General features: G+C 39.4%; 1 protein-coding gene across 11 annotated transcripts in view; it reads right to left on the bottom strand.

The window, feature by feature from the left end:
- The window catches only part of TASP1 (taspase 1), a 389,761-nt gene that overhangs the window by 90,123 nt on the left and 273,741 nt on the right, over nucleotides 1-25,897 (bottom strand). For 2 of the 11 annotated variants that reach the window (XM_058684861.1, XM_058684866.1), the window contains one exon: nucleotides 24,156-25,203. The exons of 7 other annotated variants lie outside the window; for them this stretch is intronic. In XM_058684861.1, the coding sequence (XP_058540844.1) occupies nucleotides 25,111-25,203 (93 nt within the window). In that variant the 3' untranslated portion in view covers nucleotides 24,156-25,110. Of the gene's footprint in view, nucleotides 1-24,155; nucleotides 25,204-25,897 lie in introns of those variants that run through there. 2 more of the 11 variants (XR_009248817.1, XR_009248820.1) reach the window with 1 other exon arrangement.

The following is a 25,897-nucleotide window of genomic DNA, read 5'->3' as shown; positions in this document are numbered from 1 at the left end:
AAGCATGTTGTTCTGTTTCCATAGGTTTATTATGTCTGGTCAGTCTTAATTAAAAGACTCCCTTTGTCTTCTCTTCAGGGCTTCTGGACATGGCGCCTGAACTTTATTTTTGGCCCTGAGTATTGATGTTGCTTCCTGTTTTGGTGCCAGATTAATGGCATACAGCATGGGAGCTAAGGCAGCTCTCACCTTCCTTCTTATTCCCTAGGACAATTCTGGACCCACAACAGATCAAGTGCATCATACAAGAGCCAGCAACTCTGACGTGCAAAACTCCCATGTCCTGCCACCTCCTGCCTGTTGATATTTTTGACAGTCCTCAATTAGCACGGTACAGTTAACTTCAGCCTGTCATTTGTGTGGGCTAAGCTGTTTGAAAAATCCTGGGGTCAGGAGGGGTCAGCCAGTGGTGGGAGGACCATTTTCCCATAAACAAATGATGGAACCTCTATGTCTGGAAGACACCAGCTGTGGTTTGGTGCCAGGGGCCTTTTGAGGGGATAGAAATGTCAACCCCCTTCCTCCTTGGCTCCGCAGGCTGTCTCTTCCTGGGACTGATGCTTTCCCATTCCATTATCAGGAGCTGCTGAGGAGGCCTCTGGATCACAAGGATGTCTGCCTCCAGCTTCAGGTTATCATTACTAGTGCTAAAGTTATAACATTTACCTCCCAGGTAACTTATTCTTGAGAACATCTAGGAAAGTTGGTTTGGGTTTTAGAATAGTTAATGTTTCACAAAGACCATGTCACCAAAACTACAAGGCCATATCACTGAGAGAATATTTATTCTTATGATTAGGGGCATGGGAGGAAAAGCATGCAGATAATATTAAGACAAATTTCAATCAAAAAGATAGAAATGAAAAAGAAAGGGACCAGAAAACTCAGCTTTGTTTTATATGACTTGAAATTTCTATCTGATCCCTCAGTAGATTGTTACCCAAACCCTGATATTAGAAAGAAGGCTCTGCCCATTCACATGTAATATCATAGTATATATAGAAATTTGCAAGGAATCTACAAAAAAAATCTAGAACTAATAAATGAGCTTATCAAGGTCACAGGATACAAGGTCAACATTTAAAAGCAATCAATCATGCAGGGGCACCTCGTTTGCTCAGTGGGTAGAGCATGTGACTTTTGATCTCAGGGTTGTGAGTTTGAGCCCCATGTTGGAGGTAGAGTTTACTTTTAAAAATAATGATAACATATGGGGTGCCTGGGTGGCTCAGTCGGTTAAACGTCCGATTTCGGCTCAGGTCACGATCTCGCGGTCCGTGAGTTCGAGCCCCGCGTCGGACTCTGGGCTGATGGCTCAGAGCCTGGAGCCTCCTTCCGATTCTGTGTCTCCCTCTCTCTCTGCCCCTCCCCCGTTCATGCTCTGTCTCTCTCTGTCTCAAAAATAAATAAAACGTTAAAAAAAAATAAAAAAAAATGATAACATAATAAAAGTCAAAAAAGAAAGATAACCAATCAATCATCTTGTTTTATGCTAGCAATCAACAGTTAGAAATAAAAAAAATTAAAAATATGATTTACAATAGCCCCAGAAATGACATAATTCTGTAGGAATCTAAAAAATAGGTACAGAATATATATGAGGAAAATTACAAAACATTAGTGAAATAAATCATGGAATATCTAAATAAATAGAGAGAAATACCACATCCATGAATGGGAAGACTCAACATAGTCAAGATGTTAATTTTCCCCCCAAATGATCTAAAGACTTGACTAAATTCCAATCTCAATCCCAGTAGGATTTTCTTTTGTGGATAAAGTAACACTGGCTCTAAAATTCATATGGAAATGCAACTAGAAGAGCCAAAACAATTTTGAAAAATAATAATAAATTTGGAGAAATCATGCTATCTCATTTTAAGATTTATTACAGAGCAATAGTAATGAGAACCATCAAAATTAAAAACATTTGCTCCACAAAAGACACTATTAAAAGAAAGAAAAGAAGGATACAGACTGGGAGAGATATTTGCAATTCATGTATCTGACAAAGAACTTATAACCAGAAAATATAAATAACTCTCAAAACTCAACAGTGTGAAAATAAACAATCTAATTTTAAAATGGGCAAAAACTGAACAGGCCTCTCTCCAAAGAAGATGCAAAGATGGTAAATAAGCAAAACATAATTAGCCATTAAGGAATTGCAAAATAATACCAGAAGATACTACTATATGTGTACTTGAATGGCAAAAAAAAAAAAAAAAAAAAAAAAAAAAGACAATACCAAGTGTTAATAAAGACACATAGCTACTGGAACTCTATATATTGCTGTTGGGAATGCAACATAGAATAGCCACTCTGGGAAACTGTTTGGTGGTTTTTGGTACAATAAAGCATATATTTACCATATTACCCAGCAACCCTATTCCTGGATATTTACTTTAGAGAAATGAAAACCTATAATTCACACAGAAACCTGATCACAAATGTTTTAGCAGCTTTGTTCATAAACTCCTAAAACGGAAATGGCCAAGATATTTTTCAATGGGTGAGTGGGTTAACAAACTGTGAAACCACCATATAATGGAATACTATTCGCACAAAGACTTGGGTAGATCCAACAAGTTGGGTAAATCTTAAAGGTACTAAGCTGTGTAAAAGAAGCCAGTCTTGGGGCACCTGGGTGGCTCAGTCAGTTAAGTGACCGACTCTTATTTTCGGCTCAGGTCATGATCTCACAGTTCATGAGTTTGAGCCTCACATCCGGCTCTGTGCTTACTGTGTGGAGCCTGCTCTGGATTCTCTCTCTCCCTCTCTCTCTGCCCCTCCCTTGCTTGCACACACACACTCTCTCTCTAAATAAATAAACTTAAATAAATTAAAAAAAAAAAGCCAGCCTCAAAAGGTTAACATATTATATGATTCAATCTATACTATATCCTTGAAAAGGTAAAACTATGGGAAAAGACACACTAGATTAGTGATTGCTTGGGGGCAGGGTGAGAAATTGTGCCTCTAAAGGAGCAGCATGAGGAAATTTGGGTGGTTATAGGATTGTTCTGTGTCACAATTGTGGTGGTGGTTACTTTTATCTTATTTTAAGATTTTCTAAAATTTAGAAGCAGCCTTTGTACAAATATCTAATCATTATGTTACACACCTGAAATGAATACAATATTATATAACCATTATATCTCAATAAAAAAGAATAGACTTTGTGTAACCAAAGGACAGTGTGATCTAAGATAACTTCTGGTGATAAAAATGTTCTATATCTGTGATATGCAGTACTGCAGTCACTTATCACGTGTGACCAGAAAGCACTTGAAATGTGACTAGTTTGAGACGTTCAATGTTCTATTTTATTTAATTATTTTAACTTTAAATAGTCACACATGGCTAGTAGTTACTGCATTGGGCAGTAAAGTTACAAAACACTTGAATTGCTATGTTGTGTTCCAGAGTTTAGCTAATGTGTGCAGATGTAGAAAACATGAGAATATCCACAAAGATAAGAAATCCCAAATTCATTATATGTATACTGATTGAGAATGCATTAACTTAGATTTTATAGCAGAATTGTCTTCCTGGTTTTCTGAGATTTGGGTTAGTATGCATTTACATTTTTCCATCGTACTATATCCAATGAAGTGATGGGCATGAGGGCTATATGGGGGCAGAGGAGAGGAACAGGAGATAAAACCAGCAGCTTCCTATGTGACAGCAGGAAGCCAATCTATATCCTTTTTTAACTGTTGTAAATAATTCAAAGGAAAATCATTACTTATTGACTTGACTTGGATTAGCCACAATGAGTAACCATGATGCCTCTTGGACTTAGACATGGTACAACCATCAAACCAGTGTTAAAATAATACTTACAGAGGTACCTGGTGGTTCAGTTGGTTGAGCCTCTGACTTCAATTCAGGTCATGATCTAATGGCTCGTGAGTTTGAGCCCTGCATCAGGCTCTGAGCTGACAGCTCGGAGCTTGGAGCATGCTTCGGATTCTGTCTCCCTCTCTCTGCCCCTCCCCCACTCACACACTGTCTCTCTTTCTCTCTCAAAAATAAATAAACATTAAAAGATTTTTTTAAAGTAACACTTACAAAAATACATGGTTCTTCATAATCTAGTCTCTGACCACTCTTTCCACTCTCCACACCCACACACAGAGGGACTTGTAATTTCCCCACCACACATCTCTGTCCCTTTGCTTTGTCCATCATTCCACATGGAGTCCCCTTTCTACTCTCTTTTTGCCTTGTTTCTATCCATCTTGTACTATTATTGATCTTAATAGTTTGAACTTGAGTCACTCTCATTTAGTTAGCTTGCCTTAAGTGATGATATGATCCATGACACCATGGTTTTGGTGTGCTAGTTATATTTTTGCCAGCACATACTAGAGCAAATATACTATAAAGAAAAATATTTAGTCATTTGTACCCTAAAGTCAACTCATGTATCACCAGTGCCACACTCAGCCTTTGGGCAATGTGGCTTTCACAGTCAGCTCAAGCATCTACACTTCCAAGAAGTGGGTTATGTACCTCTACTGCTCCAGCAGTTAGGCATAAGCCTCTGGTAAGAAAATTAGAAGACTCTTCAGTGGGGAAATTGACTGACATTTGGGAGTCCTCCCACAGAGCAGCTGGACCACTGCCTGATTCCACTGTGACGCCCTTCTGGCATATAAAGTCTCCAGTCATGTCTTAAGTACTTTACTAGAAATAGAGACAGAGAGGGGTGCCTGGGTGGCTCAGCTGGTTAAGTGTCCGACTTTTGGTTTCAACTCGGGTCATGATCTCATGGTTTGTGGGTTCAAGCCCTGCCTCAGGCTCTGTGCTGCTAGTGCAGAGGCTTTTTGAGATTTTCTCTCTCTCTCTCTCTCTCTCTCTCTCTCTCTCTCTCTCTTTCTCTCTCTCCCTTTTCTCTGCTCCCCTCAGTCCCAGCCACTTGCTCACTCTCTCTCTCTCAAAATAAATAAATAAATAAATAAATAAATAAACTTAAAAAAAAAAAAAAAGAAATAGCAACAGAGAGCCAAAGACCACCAAATAGTTGAGGAATGTCTCCTAACATAGAACACAAAACCTGAAACAAAGAACTAGGGAAAAAAGAAACACAAAGGTCAAAGAGATAATGTGGAGATCAGAAGAAAATGACAAAAATCCCACTAATTCTTAGATTGAAAAGAGAAGATGTTGCATCCATGAGACAAGAAGAGAAAACTATAAAAAATAATGAATGAAATAATAAGAAAGAACTCTAACAAATTTAAAATAAGATGGCTAAAATTTAAAAGAATCAGTAGAAGGCTTGGAAAATAAAGTAGATGAAACCTCTCAGGAAGAACAAATATACACAAAGATTTTTCATAAAGAGTGATTAAGAGACTCAGGGAATCAATCTAGGAGATCCAAGATCCAAATAATAGTTATTTTGAACACTTAGAGAATGGAGAGGGAAAGAAATGACTAAGGAAATAATAAAAGAAAAATTCCATAATTAAAGAGTGTGCCTTGAGACTGAAAGGGTCCACTGAGTGACCAGTACTGTGAGACTCGTGGAAATAAAGAGAAGATCATAAAAAATATCCCAGAGAGAAAGAGAGAGAGAAAAGGAGAAAAAAAATGTCACTTACAAAAGATGGGAAATGAAATTTGCATTGGACTAGTCACAACAAAACATGTGCTAGAAGACAGTAAAGCAATTGAGTTTTGACCAGGAATTTATATGCAGCCAAATTCCAAATTATTGTAAGAGGGACAATAAAGACATTTCAGACACATCCCTGGACTGAAGGAATAAGTCCCTCCCATGTACCCTGCCTTAGGAAACCACTAGTGAACCTTCTTACAAAAGGAGGGGGTAAGCCAAGAAAGTGGGAGACATGGGGATCCAAAAAACAAGGAATCCAAAAAGGGAAGTTGCAGGGTGATGGTGAAAAAACTCCAGGATGACAACCATGAGGTAGCCCTAATGACTGCATCAAAACAGGAGAACACAGGGGTTCAGGAGAGAAGACTTCAGAGGAAATAAGTAGAACAAATTATCTGACATGTTTGAGCTTTTGGAAAAGATATCAACAGGTGGGGATTGACAGACCTGATGGAAAAAATTAAGGTAGGACCAAGAAAATTCTGGGAGTGAAAAACAACAAAACTAAGCACTGGGTAAAAAAGATAATCACAATACCTACTTGGTTTTGGGGTCAACCATATTTACCAACCATAACAATATAAATAGTGACAATTGATTCAGCTAAAAACTGCAATGTAATTATGAGAATAGGGAGAGAGGAAAAGGGGAGGGAGTGTGCAAAGGTATTGTGTCCTTATTTAACACAGTAGGAAGTCAACACATATGGTCTAAAATGAATAATCCAGAAAGAGTATAAGCAAAAAGAGAGAAATCAGAAAGAAAAAAAAGAAAAGAAAAGAAAGAAACAGTTGAAAGCAAGTGGGCCTTGGGCAGCAGGAGTTGGGGGTAAGAACTGGTAAGGCCCTTATTTGGGGGCTTATTTAATTTTTAAATTATGTCTATATATTTCACACACACACACACACACACACACACACAGGTGAAAAAGGGAGAGAGGAATTATGGCTGCCGGGCTGTAGAGCAGAAAGCAAAGATTTAGCTGCTGAGGGGAGCCATAAATTATAGCACAGCCAACTTTCTAAAGGCTCCCTTCTGCACACGATACCCCCAGATGATGTGACAATATTACACAAGGGAAGAGAAGGAAAGCCATGCCCAAGCTCCACCCTCCCTTTTGGGAAATTCTTGGCTCATTTCACAATACTGAGTCTTTGTTTCATGGTGTTTGCAGGACTCTGCCCTTTTGGAGGTGAGATGTTTACTTTCCATGGCCAGAAATTTTCCTACATCCCTATCCCACCATACACGTGGCTGAGGAATTGCATGAGCTCTAGCATGCCTCCTCCAACACTGTGTGTCAAGCCTTGGCCACAAATTACATGTAACGCGATGGTGATGGTGCCTTTGGAATGCTTTACAGGCTGTCTCTGTCTTCCATTTTGACCAGCTGAATGGCTCATGATGTAACTAGGGATCTGATTGGTGGGGAGATGCCAACTTAGCTACACTTAAATGCCTCTGTGTAACTCTTCCTGTCTCCTTCCTCCTAAGCTCCCATTTATCTTGGTCGAGGAGATCCCCCAACCTCAGAGAGTCCTATAGAAAGCTCACTGTTCCTCTCTTTGCAGCAAAATAGCTATGTTAATACCATGTGCAGCCTTGCTCGTAACTCAGCCCTACTGCTTCCTCCTGCTATTAGACTAACATGCTGCTGGTATTTCCTCTAACTCTTCATTCCCACTGGATTCTTGACAGGGAAACTAAAGTTTTGTCTTGTAAAGCAATCATAAATCAAAAAATAAAGGAGAGCCAGAGAAAAGGCAAAAAGAGAGGAGCCTCACAAACCCATATCTCATTTCCAGGACTTGTTGTTGAGATGTTAGTATTTTACATAATAAGAGGTTTTATGGCTTAAATTCAAGAGGTGGGAATGCAGAAGTTAGTATTCCAGTCATGCCTACAGATTTTTCCAGACCTGACAATCAAGAATATGAGCAATTGTTGTGAAGCACAGTCTCCTCATTCAGCATATAAAGGTCAGAGAAATAATCTGCCTTTCTATACTTGGTCTTGGGGAACTGGGTTTTGGGAGCTGCCAGCAGCTTCATAACTAACAGAACTAAGCCTACATCAACATGACTTTACCATTTGTTCCAGAAAATTCTTGTCTACTAAATAACCTCAGTGTTTGCTCCAGGAGCTTCCTGAACATTTACTTATTTTCAAACAATGGACTACTCAACCAGCCCCTTTTCAGGCCAACAAGTTGCTCTATGGGACAGACCTACTTGTTTATCAGAACATACTTTGCTCTAGAACCTTTACCTTTTTGTGAACTTTGCCCATTTGGAATCCCCACATTGAAAGATCTGCCTTTAACCACTCAAAACCAGATCTAAACCCCTACACACATGTGTTCTGACCTTTCCTTTTGAAGCTACTACTAAGATTTGGTCAAGGTGGTGTTCTCCCTTATTACAGTACATAATAAACAGCTTTGCTTGATCAGTAGAGTACTGGTATGGTCTTTTTGGGGAGTTGGCAGTCAACAAATACATGTATTTCAACCACTTTTGTATAGTCACAACCGTTAGCTTGGCAGTCTTGTTCTGTTAACCTGTTTCTATTTCTCTTATTCATTTGTTCATTCATTAAAAAAAATATATATATATTTTTTAGTTCTACTGTGAGCCAGGAGAGATAAAGAAGCTTGGTTCCTCATGTCATGACGTAAGGAGAAAAGACACTCATCGACGAATTCCACAAATATCAGTGACTATAAACTATACTAAGTGCTATAAAGGAAGAGGGTGTGGTGCCAAAGAAACATTTACTAGGCCTACTATGGGAAATCCTCAAAGGATTACCCCACTGGGGCTGAGCTAGGAGGAATGAGTAATCTCCAGGTCTGAAAAAGGAGTCTGAACTGGAGTCTGAAGGACAACTTTGCAGGTTGAAAGAAAAATTCACCCTTGTTAGGTTAGGAATTCATTAACATTCTCTTCAATTCTTTTATCTTCAGGATCAGATAACCATTTGGTTTCTTCTGGCTATTTCTCTTTCACAGAAATGAAAAAGAAAGAGAAATATATTTCAAAAGGAAGAACACCAAAAAGAAAAGACAACATATCCATGTTTTTCATTGTTAAACTCCCATTTCCCAAAGGCCCTTTAAACCCCTGGTAAGAAGCAATAATGGTAAAAATGGAAGATCCCAACCTCTCTGAAAAACAGTCTGGTAATTTCTTATACTTATATTCTTATATAAATGTAATGGCGCCTGGGTGGCTCAGTCAGTTAAGTGTCTGACTTCAGCTCAGGTCATGATCTCACTGTTGGTGGGTTTGAGTCCCGCATCGGTCTCTATGCTGACAGCTCGGAGCCTGGAGCCTGCTGCAGATTCTGTGTCTCCCTCGCTCTCTGCCCCTCCCCCAGTTGCACTCCATCTCTCTCTGTTTCTTGAAAATAAATGTTAAAAATTTTTTTAAAAATGTAAAATACCATTTAACCCAGGACTTTCACTCCCAGGTATTTACCCAGGAGAAATGAAAACATACACCCTCACTTAAATATGAATATGACTTAAATATGAATATCCTTAGCAGTACTGTTCTTAGTAGTCCTGGACTGAAAAAACCTGGTACTCATCAATAGTAGAATAGATAAATAAATTGTGGTGTATTCATTTAGTGGAATACTATACAGCAGATAAAAATAAGTAATCTACTGCTATATGTAATAACATGGATACATTTCTGAAACACATTTAAAAGTCAGATGCAAATGAGTACATACCATATGATTCCATTTATATGAAATTCTATAAAAGGCAAAAAAAAACCCCACACCAATCTGTAGTAACAGAAAACAGATCAGTGATTACTAAGAGCCAGAAGGAAAGGGGGGACTGACTGCAAAGTGGCATTAGAGAAACTTTCAGGGTTATAAAAATGTTTTATATCTTGATTGTGGTGGCAGTTACACAGAAAATATGTGTTTTCCAAAATTCATTGAACAGTACATTTGAAATGGGTGTATTTTATAATATATAAATTCTACCTACATGAAATTGACCCCCCCCCTTTTTTTTAATAAAATGAAGGTGGAAGAAGTTGGTTTCTAAATAAGAGTGCTGAACCCTGCTCCAAATTTGATTAAGAGTCAAAGTTTTATGGCAATCTTGCTGCAGGGAAAGGAACTATATATATCAGGCTAATCCAAGGACTTACTTTGGCAGGGGAGGGGGGGGACGTTTTATGGGAAAAGAAATGGTTAGGTAATTTTTGTTGGACTAGATACCAAGTGAAAGAAACGTCTAATTAAAGATCTTTAGAATCTTTACTGACAGTCAGCTGGGAGTCACCTGGAAGGATAAGTAACTGGCTTCTCAAACATGATCTTAATCCCATTGGAATGCATCAGAAAATTGCATCTGCATTGATCAGAAATGTCAATTTCTTCCTATAAGGGGGTTTGTGTATAATAACTCACAAAAAAGTCCAATTCCAGACAAAATTTGGTACAATTTTTTTTCTTCCAAATATAAATTCACTAAGAAAAAAAAAAAGATGGAAGGAAAACATTTAAAAATGTTAAGTGCTGTGATTATTTCTCAGTGATGGGATTTTAAAGGACTTTAATTTTCTTCCTTGTCTCATTTTTAAGACATTTTCTAGTATATCAAACGTATCACTTTTATAGTTCCAATAATAAGAAGGAAATGCTTTTCACCATCAATTAAATAAAGAATTCCATTTCTTCATTATAACATGTTTGATTATGAAAAATAAAGTAAGCAATATGAAAGTGCTGGCCTGGGATCCCACGGAGGACAAGCCATGCTTTCTCAATGGCACTAAGCTGAGGAATGAAGCAAGGTTAGGAAGGAAGATGAGGAATTCCTTCCCTAGAGAAGGAAAAATGCCAGGAGATGAGTGGTGCCATGGCCACCATGGCCATCGGGAGAGGAGCAGAGACTGATTTGCTCCTGTCAGTTCTCCTCACATTTTTTGTTCCTGTAGTGGCCAAAGACAGACAGATAACAAAGGTCCACCTGACATACAACAGCTTGCCCTGTGCCCCCGTCCATGAGCTTATGAGCTGGACTGAAACTCCTAGTTTTGTAAACATAGACCCAGGATTTGAAGTCTACATAGCTGACCCCTATGATGGGTCAAACTCGTATCTGCATTGAAATACCTATGCCCATTGAAAGAAAAAACAACTTGAAGGAATCTGGAGTAATGTGCTTTTCATCAGGTGCCCTATCTACTGCATCTTCCAAGACCAAATTAGGATGCATCTTTCTAAGTCAGCCAGCTCCTCATGCTGCAGTGTAGGGTATCTGTTGTGGAGATGAGGAAAAGAGAGAACTCAAAGGCAATTTGCAGATTTTGTACATGAGCCACTGAGTAAATGAGAATATCAATTGAAATGGTGAATTCTGGGGGAAGGAGCAGGCTTGGGGGTGGAGATGGGGAGATAGAAACTAAGGGTTCTGTGTTGGGCACATTATGAAATGCTTTATTGGGTGTTACAGTGAACATACCAAGTCAGGAGTTTGGAGTTTAGGTGCAGTTCAGGCTGGAGATTTGGGAGACATGATACTTAAGGCACCAGACAGAATAAAATCATCTATGGGGAAAAAGGGCTGATAACCAAGCACTGGAACCACCAACGTTCAGTGGCCAGGAAGAGAAGAGAAACCATAAAAGGATACTAAGAAGGAAACCAGGGAGGTATGAGGAAAACCAAAAGCATTAAGTGTCTCAGAATCCAAGTGAAGAAAGTCTTTAATTCTAAATCTTCAACAATTCCAGTTTCTTATCTTTCAACAATCCTTTAAGCAATGGCTGTACTATTTCAGCCCAACAACCTACCACTCCCACACCTAATGAAAAGATATTTACTAAGATTAAGTATTTGGACAGTGGCCCAACATCCTCCCAGCCACCTGTGTGGTTGATTTTTCCTGCTCTTGCCCAGAGAAAGGAGAGCCAAAAACAAGTCCCCTGGATAAGAGATTTATTCTCTGGCCTTTATGATATAAAATGAGCCATCCCCCTTTTATACCAGCATTGACTGCCATGAACTGAGTGTGAGTTTAATAGACATGTTCTCCCAGTGAAAGATAGTTCCAAAGAGCATTCTTCTAGGGGTGTACCAAAAAAAAAAAAAAAAAAAAAAAGCATTTCCTCTTTCCTTGCAGGCTCTGCACTGGTCTTGGTACCAAGAGGTAAACACACACACACACACACACACACACACACACACAAATCCAACTCAGAGCAAGGATTCAAAACACTGAGCAGCTCAGGAATTGATTTTAGGAGCGGAAGTATCAACGTTACCACCACCTAGCTCTTGCTAAGCCTTAGGCGTTGTAGCTAATCAGTTAGTAACATTGAAAGACTCCTTTTATGGAGGCTTCCCCACCATCAATGAACTCATTCTATATAAATATTTAGCCAGGCAATAAACTGGACAGCCTATATTACTCAACATCAGCCTCAAAAGACCCTCCCGATTTATATACACGGCATCTTGGTGGAGCAATACATTTTACACGCATGACATGGTCAGCGATAAATATACCAGGGTAGGTCAAAGCCTATTTGGTTCTCTGCTTTTAACTGTCTTGGGCTTTGTGTGTTTCTTTAATCAGTTGGATGATTTAGATAAACAACATGTATTAGTCTTTGTAAGTATAACATGCCTTGAACTTTCTCCAGATATTCATTCCCATTCATCATCGTAATAGTTGCTCCCCCTTGGCCATCATTAAGATTAGAAACGTCCTTGAACCATTTAATGATATTCCACAAGACTGGACAGACTTTTCATGCCTTGATGAATTGCGATCACTCAGCTTAGACCAATGAAATCGGATATCCTTTAATGTGCCTGATGACTTTAAGGAGTTTAGGGAAACCAGTGCTCAGGAATCAAAATGGCTTCAGAGAATAACCATTCATTTGAGGGAAGATGCATGATTTCAGTAAAAATTGATTAATGAGTTAATATCTAATCTGACAGCTAACTGTAATACATATTATTTCTCTGTTCATACTGCTAAATATGGTTTTATCTACAAGTGTCCATTTATTATAGAACTCACTAGAAGAAGGTATGATACAATTTTTCTAAAGCATAAGTTGGAGTGTTAAACAAGGTTCTTTCAAGAAAATGACTTTTATATGTTCATACTGCTGATGAGGAAAACAATATAAAGACAAGTCTGGGCTAGAATGTGTTTAACTACCTTGGAGCTGAGAAAGACTGGTTGCCTCTATTTTATGGGCCTTTGCAGCTCCAGATGGTCACCATGGGAATGATGTGGCCCCCCCAAATGTCTGTGCGACTTGGCAATTTGTCCCATAAATATCTTTAATATCCTCACAGATCTTTGTATTCCACTAACTCTGAAACCATTGACATCACTATGGTTTAGAGGTGGCTAACAATATTGGCGTATTTAAGTCATCTTTAAGTTCCTCTGCAGGCTATGATCTGAGACAACAGGGTTAAGAACAGGACGTGAGTGTATAATGGAGAGAATACTGTGCTTGGGTCAAAGAACCCTGGCTCTCTCACTGGCAATTTGATAAAATTGCTTACAGGAGCATCAGTTTCTTCCTTTACTCATCAATTATTTATTAAACATCTACAACATGCCAGGTGCTGTTCTTGGGATACACGAGAGAGTGTAACAGAACGTGGGACTCACATTCCATTGCTAGACTTAACCAATATAACTTTCTCTCTTCCAGAGTTGTTTTATGGGTCAAATAAGTTATCATAAGCAAAAGCATTTTGTAATGTGCTTCTCTCCTAGAAGCAAATCCTGAGATAAGAATATGAGTGCAAGGGCTTTATTTGGGAGGTACAGGAAACACTGATAGCGGGGATAGGAGATGAGAAAGGGGAAGACAGCCAATAAAAGATGCATTAGCAAGGCAGTCACCACTGTGGGAAACTGGAAACACCAAAGGGAAATTCTGGGAAATGGTGCAAACACTAGCCCCAGTGATATCCCACTCCAGAGGTAAAGGATTTGGGGTATTTGTATACCAACTCCTGAGAATCATGAGTTGAGGGCTAGTCCAGGAGATGTTAATGCCCTGGTCCTTCTGGCATGCCACAGGCAGAGCTGTCTTCTGTGATTTTGGAGAGAACTCCCAGCACAGAGATACAGAGTATGGTAATTAGAGTATAGCAACTGGAAATCAGCTGGATCACACTGGAAATGGTAATGGAAATGGAGGAGGATTGTCAGATACAGATGAGTAAAGAATGAACCTATTATCCTCATTACTCTACTGGTCAGATGGGACTGTCTGTCCCCAACCATGTGCCCCAATTTTTAACAACTACCTTCAGGCTAGCTTGTAGTACATTAGTAACTCTTCTTATTAACTAGCTAAATGTGGAAATGGTGCAGACTTAAGTTTCTCAAATTGGAGTTTGTGAGTCCATATAGATGTAGCCTCCATAGAACCCATGAATTCAATGAATTTATAACTTAAGAATTTTTCATTTTGATGATAAACTAAAATGAATTAATACAAACATATTCAGGGATCACCTTGCAACTCATTCATGCCAGGCAATTTCATTTGCATTTGTATCTGGGGTTGTAGTAATGTTGATGCCAAATGAAGATTATAGGTGGCTGGAAAGAATAAGTGACAGAACCAAGTCACGATCAGTAATAAGCTATGCTGAAAACAAAATAGCCTCTGTCGTATTATCTTTACATTCAGGGTTGAGCAGAGGTGGTGCATGGATTAGTCTCTCTACGCACCAACATTTGCCAGCAGTAAATGTAGTACTAAACCCTCAATTAAGGAATTTTTCATTAAATGGCTATATCACAATTTCCCAGGGTATCTATTAAGTGGATTGGATAGAAAAATAATGGGTATGTAGTTAAAAAACAGGTTCATTATCAAAAAAGAAGTATAATGCCAATCATGTTAGCAACTCAAATGATGGCTGTCAAGTTTAAAATCAAAGAATCAAGTCAGCTAGTGAAATACTCAGTTTCCAAATAAAGGCTTCTATAATAAAAATCAGGACTTCTGCTTCTGAAAGATGCAGTAGAGGCATTTTCCCTTATTCCTTCCTACTACTAAGTGCAGTTAAAAACATGGGGCATTATACACAAAACAAACATGAGAAAAGTTGGACAGGTGGAGAAAAGAAGGCAGGCCAGTTTGGGACCATGAGTCCTAAGGAACATGGTCATGAGTTCCCTGAGAGTTCATTTTTGCCTCATCTATCCCAGACTGGTTAGTGGAGGAGCCAGCAACCCAGAAATACCAATGGACACAGACAAAAGAGCCCCAGGAAAAGTCTGCTCTCTCAGGCCAACAGACCAAGAAAGGGCAATCTAGCAGATCAGAAAACTTTTAGACAATAATGGCTCTACTTTCAGCCAAATACCACAGTAAATAAAAAGGCTACAACCCCAGCTCCACTCCCTCCAGTGAAGGTCACAGGGAGAGCCTAGACTTCCATCCTCATTAAGCTGTTACAAGCATCCTAACGCCCCCCCCCCCCAACTCTTCCAAGTGGTGTCTAAGAAGGCTGAGGGGGAATAGGAACTTTCATCTCCTCCAAGGAGTAAAGAGCCTCTTCCCCCCCTCCCCACAGTGGGCAGGATGTCAGCAAAAGGCCTTGTGGGAGCCTGAATTCCCACCTCCACAGGCGGTAATGAGGAGCCACTCCCCTATGGGTATCTAAGCAGCTAAGTGGAGAGTCCAGGCTTCTCTACTTCCATCTGGCAAGTAACAAGGGAGCACCCCCCTTCTCCCACCAAAGTGGCATCAGAGGAGATCTGCTAAAAATTTAAATTTAAGATTTAAGTGAGATCCAGAGACTCATAAAATGATAACCAAAATATCCAGGTTTCAGTGAAATGCCACTCATACCAAGAACCAGGAAGATCTCAACTTGAATGACAAAAGACAGTCAACAGATGCCCAAGATGTTGGAATTATCTGATAAGGAATTTAAAGCAGCCATTATAAAAATGCTTTGACAAGCAATTATGAACATGCTTGACATAAATGAATAAAAAAATAGAAAGCCTCAGCAAAGAAATTTAAGATACAAAGAAAAATCACATGGAAATTTTAAGATGGAAAAACCCAATAACCAAAATAAAATCAAATAATGATTTAAGGTAAAATAATAACAAAACAATGTAATATAGCCATCATATAATTGTTAATATAAACTTTGATTTTGGATATTGTTGTATTCACTTGGAAATCTACCTGGATTTATAATTGTAAAAGAGCTCTACACACAAGAAGTTTATACTTAGTTCTATGTTTGTACATTTTTAAGTGGCTATAGTTTGAAGTAATATTAATACTAGGAAATTGTTTTGTTTTCCTTTAAAAAGGAAACATTTCTTTCAAACAAGAAAACATTTTTTAAATGACATTATAATGTATAATATGTTAAACTGTGCCTCCCCCACCAAAATTCATATGTTTGTTTGCTTTTTAAAAGTTTATTTATTGGGGGGGGGGAGGGGCAGAGAGGAGAGAGAGAGTCTCAAGCTGATGGCACACAGCCCGATGCAGGACTTGATCCCACAACCATGAGGTCATGACCTGAGCTAAAATCAAGAGCCGGACTCTTAAGTGACTGAACCACCCAGGCACCCCATATATGTTTAAGTTCTAACCTTCAGTATCTCAGAATGTGTCTTTTTTGAGACAGGGCCTTTAAAGAGCTAATTAAGGTAACATGAGGTCATATGCGCGGGGCTTAATCCAATATGACTGGTGTCCTTATGAGAAGAGGAGCTTAGGACACAGACATGCACAGAGGAAGAACAATGTCCAAACAAAACAGATAGGGATGGCCATGTAAAGCCAGAGACAGAGGCCTCAGACGAAATCAATCCCACCAACAACTGGATCTCAGACTTCTGGCCTCCAGAACTGTGAGGAAAATAAATTTCATAGCCACCCAGGCTGTGGTACTTTGCTATGGCAGCCCAAGCACATAGTAATACATAATGCAATTGGAAATGCAATCATTTAATAGACTTTTAATGATATGAAAGAATTATTATAAAATGTTTTAGATGTAATACTATGGCTAAGTTATTGTGGTTATGTTAAAAACACCTTATTTTTTAATAATGCAAGTGAAAAATGTTGGGAAAAACTGGAAATTATCAACCAGGAAAATGAAGAATTTGCTAGGGTATGATATTCTTTTCCAGTATTTTTTTTCCTAAATTATATCCTAAATTGTTTTCTATTTTTTAACAACTTATTGAGATATAACTTATATTATCATACAATTCACCCATTTAAAGTATACAGTTCAATGGCTTTTACTATATTCAGAGTGATGCATTCAGCACCATAATTAATTTAAGCACATCATTAATTAATCCTCAAGGAAACCCTACACTCTTTATTTATCACCACTTAACTTTCCCTGTCCCTCATCCCTCCCACCTCTAGGAAACTACTAATCTATAGGTTCTGTTTCTAGAGATTTATCTACACTGGGCATTTCAAATAAATGGGATCACACAACATGTAGTCCTTTGTGACTGGCTTCTTTTGTGTAGCATGTTTTCAAAGTTCATTCATGTTGTAGTATTTATCAGTATTGTATTGTTTTTATTGCCAAATAATATTCCATTATATTGCTATAATGTAGTATTATATACTAAATTATATTACTAAAAAGTAGTATTATATACTACATTTTGTTTATCAGTTGGGGAACTTTAGGGTTGTTTCCACTTTGTGGCTATTATGCTGCTATGAACATTCATGTACAAGTTTTTGTGTGACATGTTTTCATTTCTCCTGGGTATGTACCTAGGAGGGGAAAAACTCAGTGTTTAACTATTTGAGGAGAGCCTCCTGACTGTCTCAAAGTGTCTGCACCTCGTAGAATAAGTTGAGAAGTGTCTCCTCCTCTTCTGTATTTTGGAAAAATTTGTGTAGAACTGGTAATAATTATTTAAATGTTTGGTAGAATTAACCAGTACAGCCATCTAGTTCTGGACTTTCTTCCTGGGAAGACTTTTGATTAACAACTTAATCTCTTGTTATAAATCTATTTGGATTTTCTAGTTTTTTTTGAGTCAGTTGTGGTGGTCTGTATCTTTCTAAGAATTTGCCTCTACCTCTCCTTGGAAAGCACTTTCCGGATGGATCCACATAGCTTACTCGTGTCTCATCTTCAACACTTTGCTTAAATGTTATCTTCTCAATGAGCACCCTCCTTACCACTCTCCCGTCAGCACTCTGCGTCCCCTTTCTGCTTCATTTTTTCCTCTGGAACTCAACCCTTTCTAATCTACCATATAAGTGACACATTTGTTTAGAGGTTTGGGGCAGAGGAGCACCATGATGAGACTCCTTCTGCTGCCAAGTGGACTAGTAACTCTGGATGCAGGGAGGCCAGTGAGGACCTTGTTGTAATTTCTCAGGTAAGAGATGATCTGGATGGTAGCAGTGGAGAGGGGGAGAAGTGGTTGGATTTAGGACACATTTTAAAGGAGGGCCAATAGCATTTACTAACAGACTGTTTGTTTCTTTTATGCTTTTTTGAATTTAAATCTTAGCTAACATACAGTGCAATATTGGTTTCAGGAGCAGAATTCAATGATTCCTCACTTACATACAACACCCGGTGCTCATCACAAGTGCCCTCCTCTTTTTTTTTTTTTTAATTTTTTTAATGTTTATTGAGAGACAGAGAGCATGAGCAGGGAAGGGGCAGAGAGAGACGAAGACACAGAATCCGAAGCAGGCTCCAGGCTCTGAGCTGTAAGCACAGAGCCCGACGCGGGGCTCGAACTCAAGAACCGCGAGATCATGACCTGAGTTGAAGTCAGATGCTCAACTGACTGAGCCACCCAGGTGCCCCACAAGTGCCCTCCTTAATACCCATCACCCATCTAGCCCATCTCCCACCCAACTTCCTCCATCAACCTTCAGTTTGTTCTCTGTTGTGCAGAGTTTCTTGCAGTTGTAAAATAGGAGAAGAAGTAGATTCAAAGATTTCAGGTTGATGGCCCCCAAAGACCCTTCCTTCTGTATTTATACAGTTATGCAGTCCCCTTTTGAATCGGGGTGGGCCAGAGGACTTGATTTAAGCAATAAATGTGGCAAAAGTAAGGCTGGGCCAGTTCTGACCTAACCTTAAAAAGGCCTGGTAGTTTTTGCTTTTATGCTCCTGGGAACCTTGAGCTGCCATGTCTTATGGGAGAAGCAGCATGAAAAGACCATGTAGAGTGGTCACGAGCAGAGGGAAAGGCCCTGAGCCTGCATGTGGAAAAAAAGGAAGCTCATCCAGCCCAACCCCCAGTTCACACTCCTGCTGAATGCAGCACACCTGTGACTACCAGGAAGTGCTACAGAGAAACCATTGAGAGAAGCCAAGCCACGTTGACAGAATTGTGAGAAAAAAAAAAATAGTTGTTGTAAGATTTGGGGAGAGTTGTTAGGCAACAATAGAAACATAAAAAGAGGACGCCAGGAATTTTGACCCAAGCACCCAAGAAGATGGAGTTACCATTAACTAGATGGAAAAAACTGTTAGTTAACAGGTTTGGAGAAAAACGTGGGTGGACAGATTATAATCTTACTACTTATAAATGAAAAAGAACATATTTTTCTTCATATATTAGAACAAAATCTTCTTCCTGGATTTTCCAAGGCCAGAAAAAGCCATTTTAGGAGCACCTTTTTGGAGAGTGACATCAGTGATTAAGGGAATTGTTTAGCATTTTTTCCTTTCCAGCTTCTGAAGCTCTGTTGACAATCAGTGAAATCCCCATCAAGGCAGAGAAAAACCCAGTTTTTTCCAGCTTTGCCACTGGGGTTTCAGGGCTTCAGTGACTCTAGCATGTAAAGGAGAGACCACTGTGCTTGCTTTCTCTCCCGCCTTCCACAACTGGTCACGGTGAACCACCGCGGGCTTGGCTGACGGGCTTCTGGAAGCTGAGAGCAGAGTCTTGGAGGGAGGCTCTTGCCAGTTTTAGATTTAATCCTTCCTGTGGCCATACACTTCAGAGACAGCAGTATTTGGGCAAAGAAAAACTGCCTGGTTAATCTGGTCAGCCTGTAGGTCTCTGATGATAGGCATCTGGGTTAATACCTTATGAATTTGAACCCAAATTAAGTGTTGGGGAAAAGTGGTGTATTCATTAAGAATTCCTAATGTCCCAGGGCAAATATTAATGTAAAAGGATTACTCTTATGCGGTCAACCTCCCATTCACTCACTCCCACCTATATAGCTCACCATGTTTACACACCCACATCTCCTTTCCCTGCTTAATCTGCATTTGGGGAAGGTTTAGAACATAGCTAAAGTAAAAGAAATTAATCATATTCACAGGGGCTCATTTTTTTTTTTTTCTGGGCTCAATCTTTTCTTGGACTAGTGTTCCTGGGAGGGGGGCCCATAGTCCCCTTTTGGTCCTTCACCCCATGACTAACCACTGCAAGCTTAAGTTGAATAGGAGACTGGGCTTCATGGCACAAAGGGATTCACAATGTTGAGCAATTGTAGGGTTTATGTCAAAAAAAAAAAAAGTTGATTTTAATAAACATTTTAGTTAAACGTTAAAAGTTAATAGACATTTTAAGAAAAATGTTGGGAGGCATTTTTAAAAAAATTAACCACACAATTATGTTGGGAATATCTAGGCTTGAGAGGTGGCATTCTGAAAGTGGGTGCCATATGAAGTTGTTATGCATGGTCATGGTGGACATGTGTTCATGACATGGGAACACTGGCTACCATTGTTTCGGTCTCTTCAAATCTCTTAACTTCGTAACACACCTTTGGCTGTGGTCTCTTCCAAGTCCCATTAACACAATTCCAGTTTCTTTCTCTTAAGGAGTCCCTCAATCCTTGATGGAGAGCTGCTATTTAGCTTGTTTATTCCCTACCTCCTTAAAAGTATGCACTTGTCTCCTGTCGGGTGCCTGTCATCGCTGATTTGGCTATGAACTTCCTTCCACTTTTTTTTTTTAATTTTAATGTTTTATTTATTTTTGAGAGAGAGAGAGAGAGAGAGAGAGACAGAGTATGAGTGGGGGAGGGGCAGAGAGAGAGGGAGACAGAATCCAAAGCAGGCTCCAGGCTCTGAGCTGTCAGCACAGAGCCTGACATGGGGCTCAAACTCAGGAACCGTGAGATAATGACCTGAGCCAAAGTCAGCACTTAATCAACTGAGCCTCCCAGGCTCTCTTCCTTCCAGTTTTGTGGCACATCCAGCCTTATCACTTGGAGAATATTCAATCAGATATTATGGATTAAAATGGTTCATCAGGAGCACAAGGCAGGAAGAGACTCCAGTGCAGGGCACAAGTAGACTGGTGAATTCATCCTCTCAATCAGAAGAGGGTATAAATGCCTCCTGGCCAAGAGTATGTAGAATGGATTGTTTCTTAGTTTCAAGTCCCCAAGAAGCAACCCTGAGACAGGGTGGCAAGTACAAACAGTTCATCTGGGAGATGACCCCATGAATCATAAAACAGGGGCACTAAGAAGGGAATAGGGAAGGGAAAAAAGTCAACACAAGGTGTATTAAGTCAACTGCCACAGGCGGCAACTGAAGCTTAATTTCTATGGAAAATCTCTCAAACAGTGTGAAACACACACCCAACTTATGCCACCCAAGAAGCAAGGGAACTAGTATGCTTATACAACTTTCGTTCATCAACTGTGAGCTGCTTCTGGGCCGTGCTGATTCCCTGACACTACTGGCCTGCTGTGTGCAGGGACAGTGCAGTTTTCTATGGTTCCAGAACAAGTCCTGAGGCATAGAGGTGCAGATACTAGTCTTTACATGTTGTCTGGGGGCACTCTGCAATGGAGGATCAATGGGCAATGGCAATGGTCTGCCCTAAGACACCTGCTCAGCTGGCTTTCAAGGGAAAGTAAGACCTCACAGTGCTCATTGCAAGGATCTGTGCCCTGAGAAAACAGATGCTGACTGTATTGTTAGTCTGTTAGTACTGAGACAGATTTCCACAGAAGTCTTAGGATAAAATATATGTACTGAACATTAGCTGAACCAATAATAAATGAGGTAATTCTTATTAAGTCTGGACATCTTCCTATGACATTATTAAGTGAAAATGGCAGGTTATATAAACACATTTTGGTGTTAAAAATACAGAAAATGTATGCATAAAAAGGTCATAAAGGGTACAAGATAAAGTGTTAACTGTTGTCTCTAGGGAAGTGGAGTTATGAGTTTTGTTTTGTTTTGTTTTGTTTTTTTGCTTTCCTATTTTCTGATTTTTTTTTTTTTTTGTAATGAGCATGAATTGCTTTTATAATAACAATGACCAGATTAAAAAAAAATCCACAGGGGTGCCTGGGTGGCTCAGTTGGTTAAGCATCAGACTCTTGATTTTGGCTCAGGTCATGATCTCACAGTTTATGAGTTTGAGCCCCACGTCGGGCTCTGCACTGGCAGTGAGGAGCCTGCTTGGGACTCTCAGTCTCTCCCTCTCTCTGCCCTCCCACCCCTCCATGCACCCTATCTCTCTCTCAAAAATAAGTAAACATTTAAAAAATCCACAATAATTTAATACAATCTCAAGATTCAAGAATAATTTCCGCACTTTTCTAAATCTTCCCTTCTTCACAGTCTCCTTTCCTCCCTCTCCCTCCTACCAGTGCTTCAAAACAGCCAAACCTTGCATATTTGCTGGTAACTACAATGCACCATCACTGCCTCTCAAACGTGGGAGAAAGTGAGGAATTAGGCAAAAAAGACTTTTGAGCAGCCAACAAAGAGGTTCCTATAGCCATAAACTACAATTCATCCATTTTTGCTCACAGATAAGCACCACAGACTAGCATTTAGGACGGATTTATACATACATCGATATCGGACTTCAACTTCCTGTTTAGAAGCAGCAGTGAAAAGCTGAGAAAAGGTCTGCTCTGGGCAGACACACAGGAGGCAGGGAGGAGAGGCAGAGCTGACAAGCGAGAAGGACAGTCCTGGACAAGACCTTCATGCCTCATCAGACAGCATGGACACTCTAGGCTCCTTTAAGGTAGAGCACATGGCCTCCATCTCCTTGCCCTTCCAGAAGATTCCCATTTCCAAACCCAGAGCAGGATTGCAGTGATGGCCTTGAGGGATCCAGACCAGGCTTATTTGTACTCAAGAGAACCGAGCATCCAATGATCAGGTCTTAAAAGGAAATGGAATATAGGCAGACGGTAAGTTCATCCATGTTAAAATACTGCTTCAGAATCTTGGTGATATAAACCAGACTAGGGAATGAAGTTACTTTCTTATCTGTTTCTTTCGACTCTTTCTACTTTTGTGTGAAATGAGGTTGATTTTATATCTGTCAATATCTGCTGGTTCTGGTATCTGCTCTTTAATATCTGATCTTATCACTAAGGCACTTATACTGCCCATTACGTTTGTGCCTCAATGATTCTGAATATCACTTTTTTTCCCTCCTGGTTTGACAATATTCCTTAAATTTAAAAACAAAAAAAAAAAAAAAGAAAGAAAGAAAGAAAGAAAGAAAGAAAGAAAGAAAGAAAGAAAGAAAGAAAGAAAGAAAGAAAAAAGAAATTGGAGAATGAAGCTTTAACAAACTGTTCTTGGAGGGGCTGTCCTCTTTTATACTGACCAGTTTTTAAAATCTTCATAAAAGGGTCTTTAACAAGCCCAAACTTTTAAATATGAGTAGAATAAAGTCAAAAGAAGATGAAAAGAAATGGCATTCCTGGTGAAATAGGTCAGATGATTTTCAGACTCCAAAGTGTCCTGATAGTTTTACGTGATCCAGTCCAGTTCCTCAAAAAACTCTGCCAACAGGTAACAGGTCTTTGAAAGCTTTTGAAGCCAAAGGCTCCCCACCAGCCAGCCCATCACTTACTAAGTTCTCAGCCTCATTAAGAATGAGAAACAGATATCATGGCACCAACCTGTCTACGAGAACACAGCGAGACAAATGTAATTGCCTGTACAAGGAATATAAATCAGCAACTCCCAAATCATTCATATTTACACCCACTCCATTTTGGTTGTCTTTCCTTTATAATTTGGCCATACATCGATGTCAAGTATATAATTTCATCTGGGGCTTTATCAGTTACCGCCCGAGCCATGATTATATGGTGCAGGGAACTTCCTCTCCCTGAGTGAGTCTATCTTTAGTATCTTCTTGATAGCCACTTCTTACACATAAAATCAAAAGAAAAGTCTTGGTTTTCTTATGTGGCTCCAGAATCACTAACTATAACATTTAGAAGCAATTTATCAGCTGAAACCATTGAGTTTTCAGCTGCCACTACAGTTTTTCAAACCAAAGCGGTCTTACTCCTTCCCTTTGTTAGTTTTTATCAACTCACAATAAACATTTTAGGGATTTTGATACTGGCCATTCAATCATGAGCTAAGTTCAACTTTCATCATGTTAGTGTCCAGGCCTAACTGCACAAAGACAGGTTTTGAACTATCAGAATCATAGCAACAAAGATAAAGGGATGATTTCTGGAAGAAGTAACTTTTTACAAACAAAATAAAAAATGGCTCTCCAATCTAGGATTCAAAAGATTAATTTATTAGTCTGAGAAGAGGAGTCACACACTGTACCCAGTAATATGCTTCTTTTATTTTTGTGCCTTTATCTTAAAAATATATTTAAACAGGAAACAAAGATAATATTGAATTTTCCCATAAATTTTGCTTTCTTATTTACAGTGTTACATTGTAAATAACATTCCATTATACACAAATTAGGGACTGTGCATTACTGTATGTTCTCTTTACATATTCTTTCATAATATAGTACATATAGCTTGAAGATATGCAGTATTTAAGCTTAGAAAAGCTTGAGGAAAGAAGTACAAACTTTATCAATAAGACTATTATTTAAAAAGGTTCTGACCTTAATTCTCTGCTAGATTGTTTCACTGAAACCATTCTTTGTTAAAGAAAAATGCCCCATATGAGGGATGAGAATAACAGTTTAAGTTACCACAGGATCCACTTAAACTGGTTAACAAATAAAACACTGTATCACTTATTACTGTTATTAAATGGAGCACTACCACTGTCAAATCATTTAAACAAGTAGATTTACTCTTCAGTTCGGACACATTACATCAACAACAGCTGGTACCTCTTTATGAAATCAAAAATGTTTCCTGCAACTCTAGGTTTTACTTGTAAACAGTAAAGCACACATTTTGTGAAGATGATTTAGTCATTCCCGGTCTTAGGTTACACAGTAAGGAGTTTCTATTTCATCAGGGGAGAAGCAAGCACACGCACTGCACACACACGCACATACACACGCACACTCAGTCCCGTCACCTGCCGAAGACCTGCATGTCACTAAGCGCTAACCACGGCAGCACTAGTGTCGCGAGCAGTGCACGAGGCTGCAACAGGAATTATAAAATGGCGAAGATAAAACATCCAAGTTCAGTTAAAAACCCCGAAAAGCTCAGGTTCTGAAATGCCTCTCTGACGCTTCATGCTCAGCCTGAGGGTCAGTTCACTGGGCTCTCCAGGCGGCAAACCCCACCTTCGATTGCCACGGACTGTCCTGCCACTGCACCGGGAGGGAGTCTTGAAATGTGAGTCTGCAGAGAGGGAGACAGGAGAGCGTTAGAAGTGCCAGCTGTGTCCTCCCATATGTGACAAGGATGGAGGAAATACTGGAGTGACACAGCCTCTCTTTGCTTCTCAGTATCTACAGAACATGAGGGTGGTAACCTTTAAGTGCAGAGAGATCTTGTTTGTTCAAATCCTGCAGGGAATGTTTACTGAGCAACTACTATATGCTAAGCATAGCACTAGCAACTAGAGATACAGATTGAACAAGAACTTAGAATTTCATCGTATTCAGAATAGTCATGGTTTTAACGCCAACTATATTAAGTATATTCTAATTCCTCTGAAAACTAGTAATTTATATACATTTTGTCTTCTGAACATTCAAAGCAACTGAGAATACCCGATTCATGTTTATATTTTATTCCCTAAAGGATTTGAATAGCTTGCAAAAATTCAGACAATTCAACAACCTAAAAAGTGAGGTGATGAGAGAAAAGAAAAATAAGAGCTTATAAAATAAGGTAAAGACAGGCATGAGATTACCACGCAATTCTAGCCTGAGTTCTGTACCTGTGCTAGAGGCAGACTGTTGCCCGGTCTCTCAGCATCCTCATTCCACGACCAGATAGGTGGTTCATGTGTGTGTTCACAGCCTCACAACAAACCAACTGCTCAGAGGAGAACTCCTGTTCCTGGTACGAGGTCTGGGAACTATTTCTC

This window comes from Neofelis nebulosa, chromosome 9 (genome assembly GCF_028018385.1).
Source record: "Neofelis nebulosa isolate mNeoNeb1 chromosome 9, mNeoNeb1.pri, whole genome shotgun sequence".
Lineage (NCBI taxonomy): Eukaryota > Metazoa > Chordata > Mammalia > Carnivora > Felidae > Neofelis > Neofelis nebulosa.
This window is presented reverse-complemented; position numbering and strand designations above follow the sequence as displayed.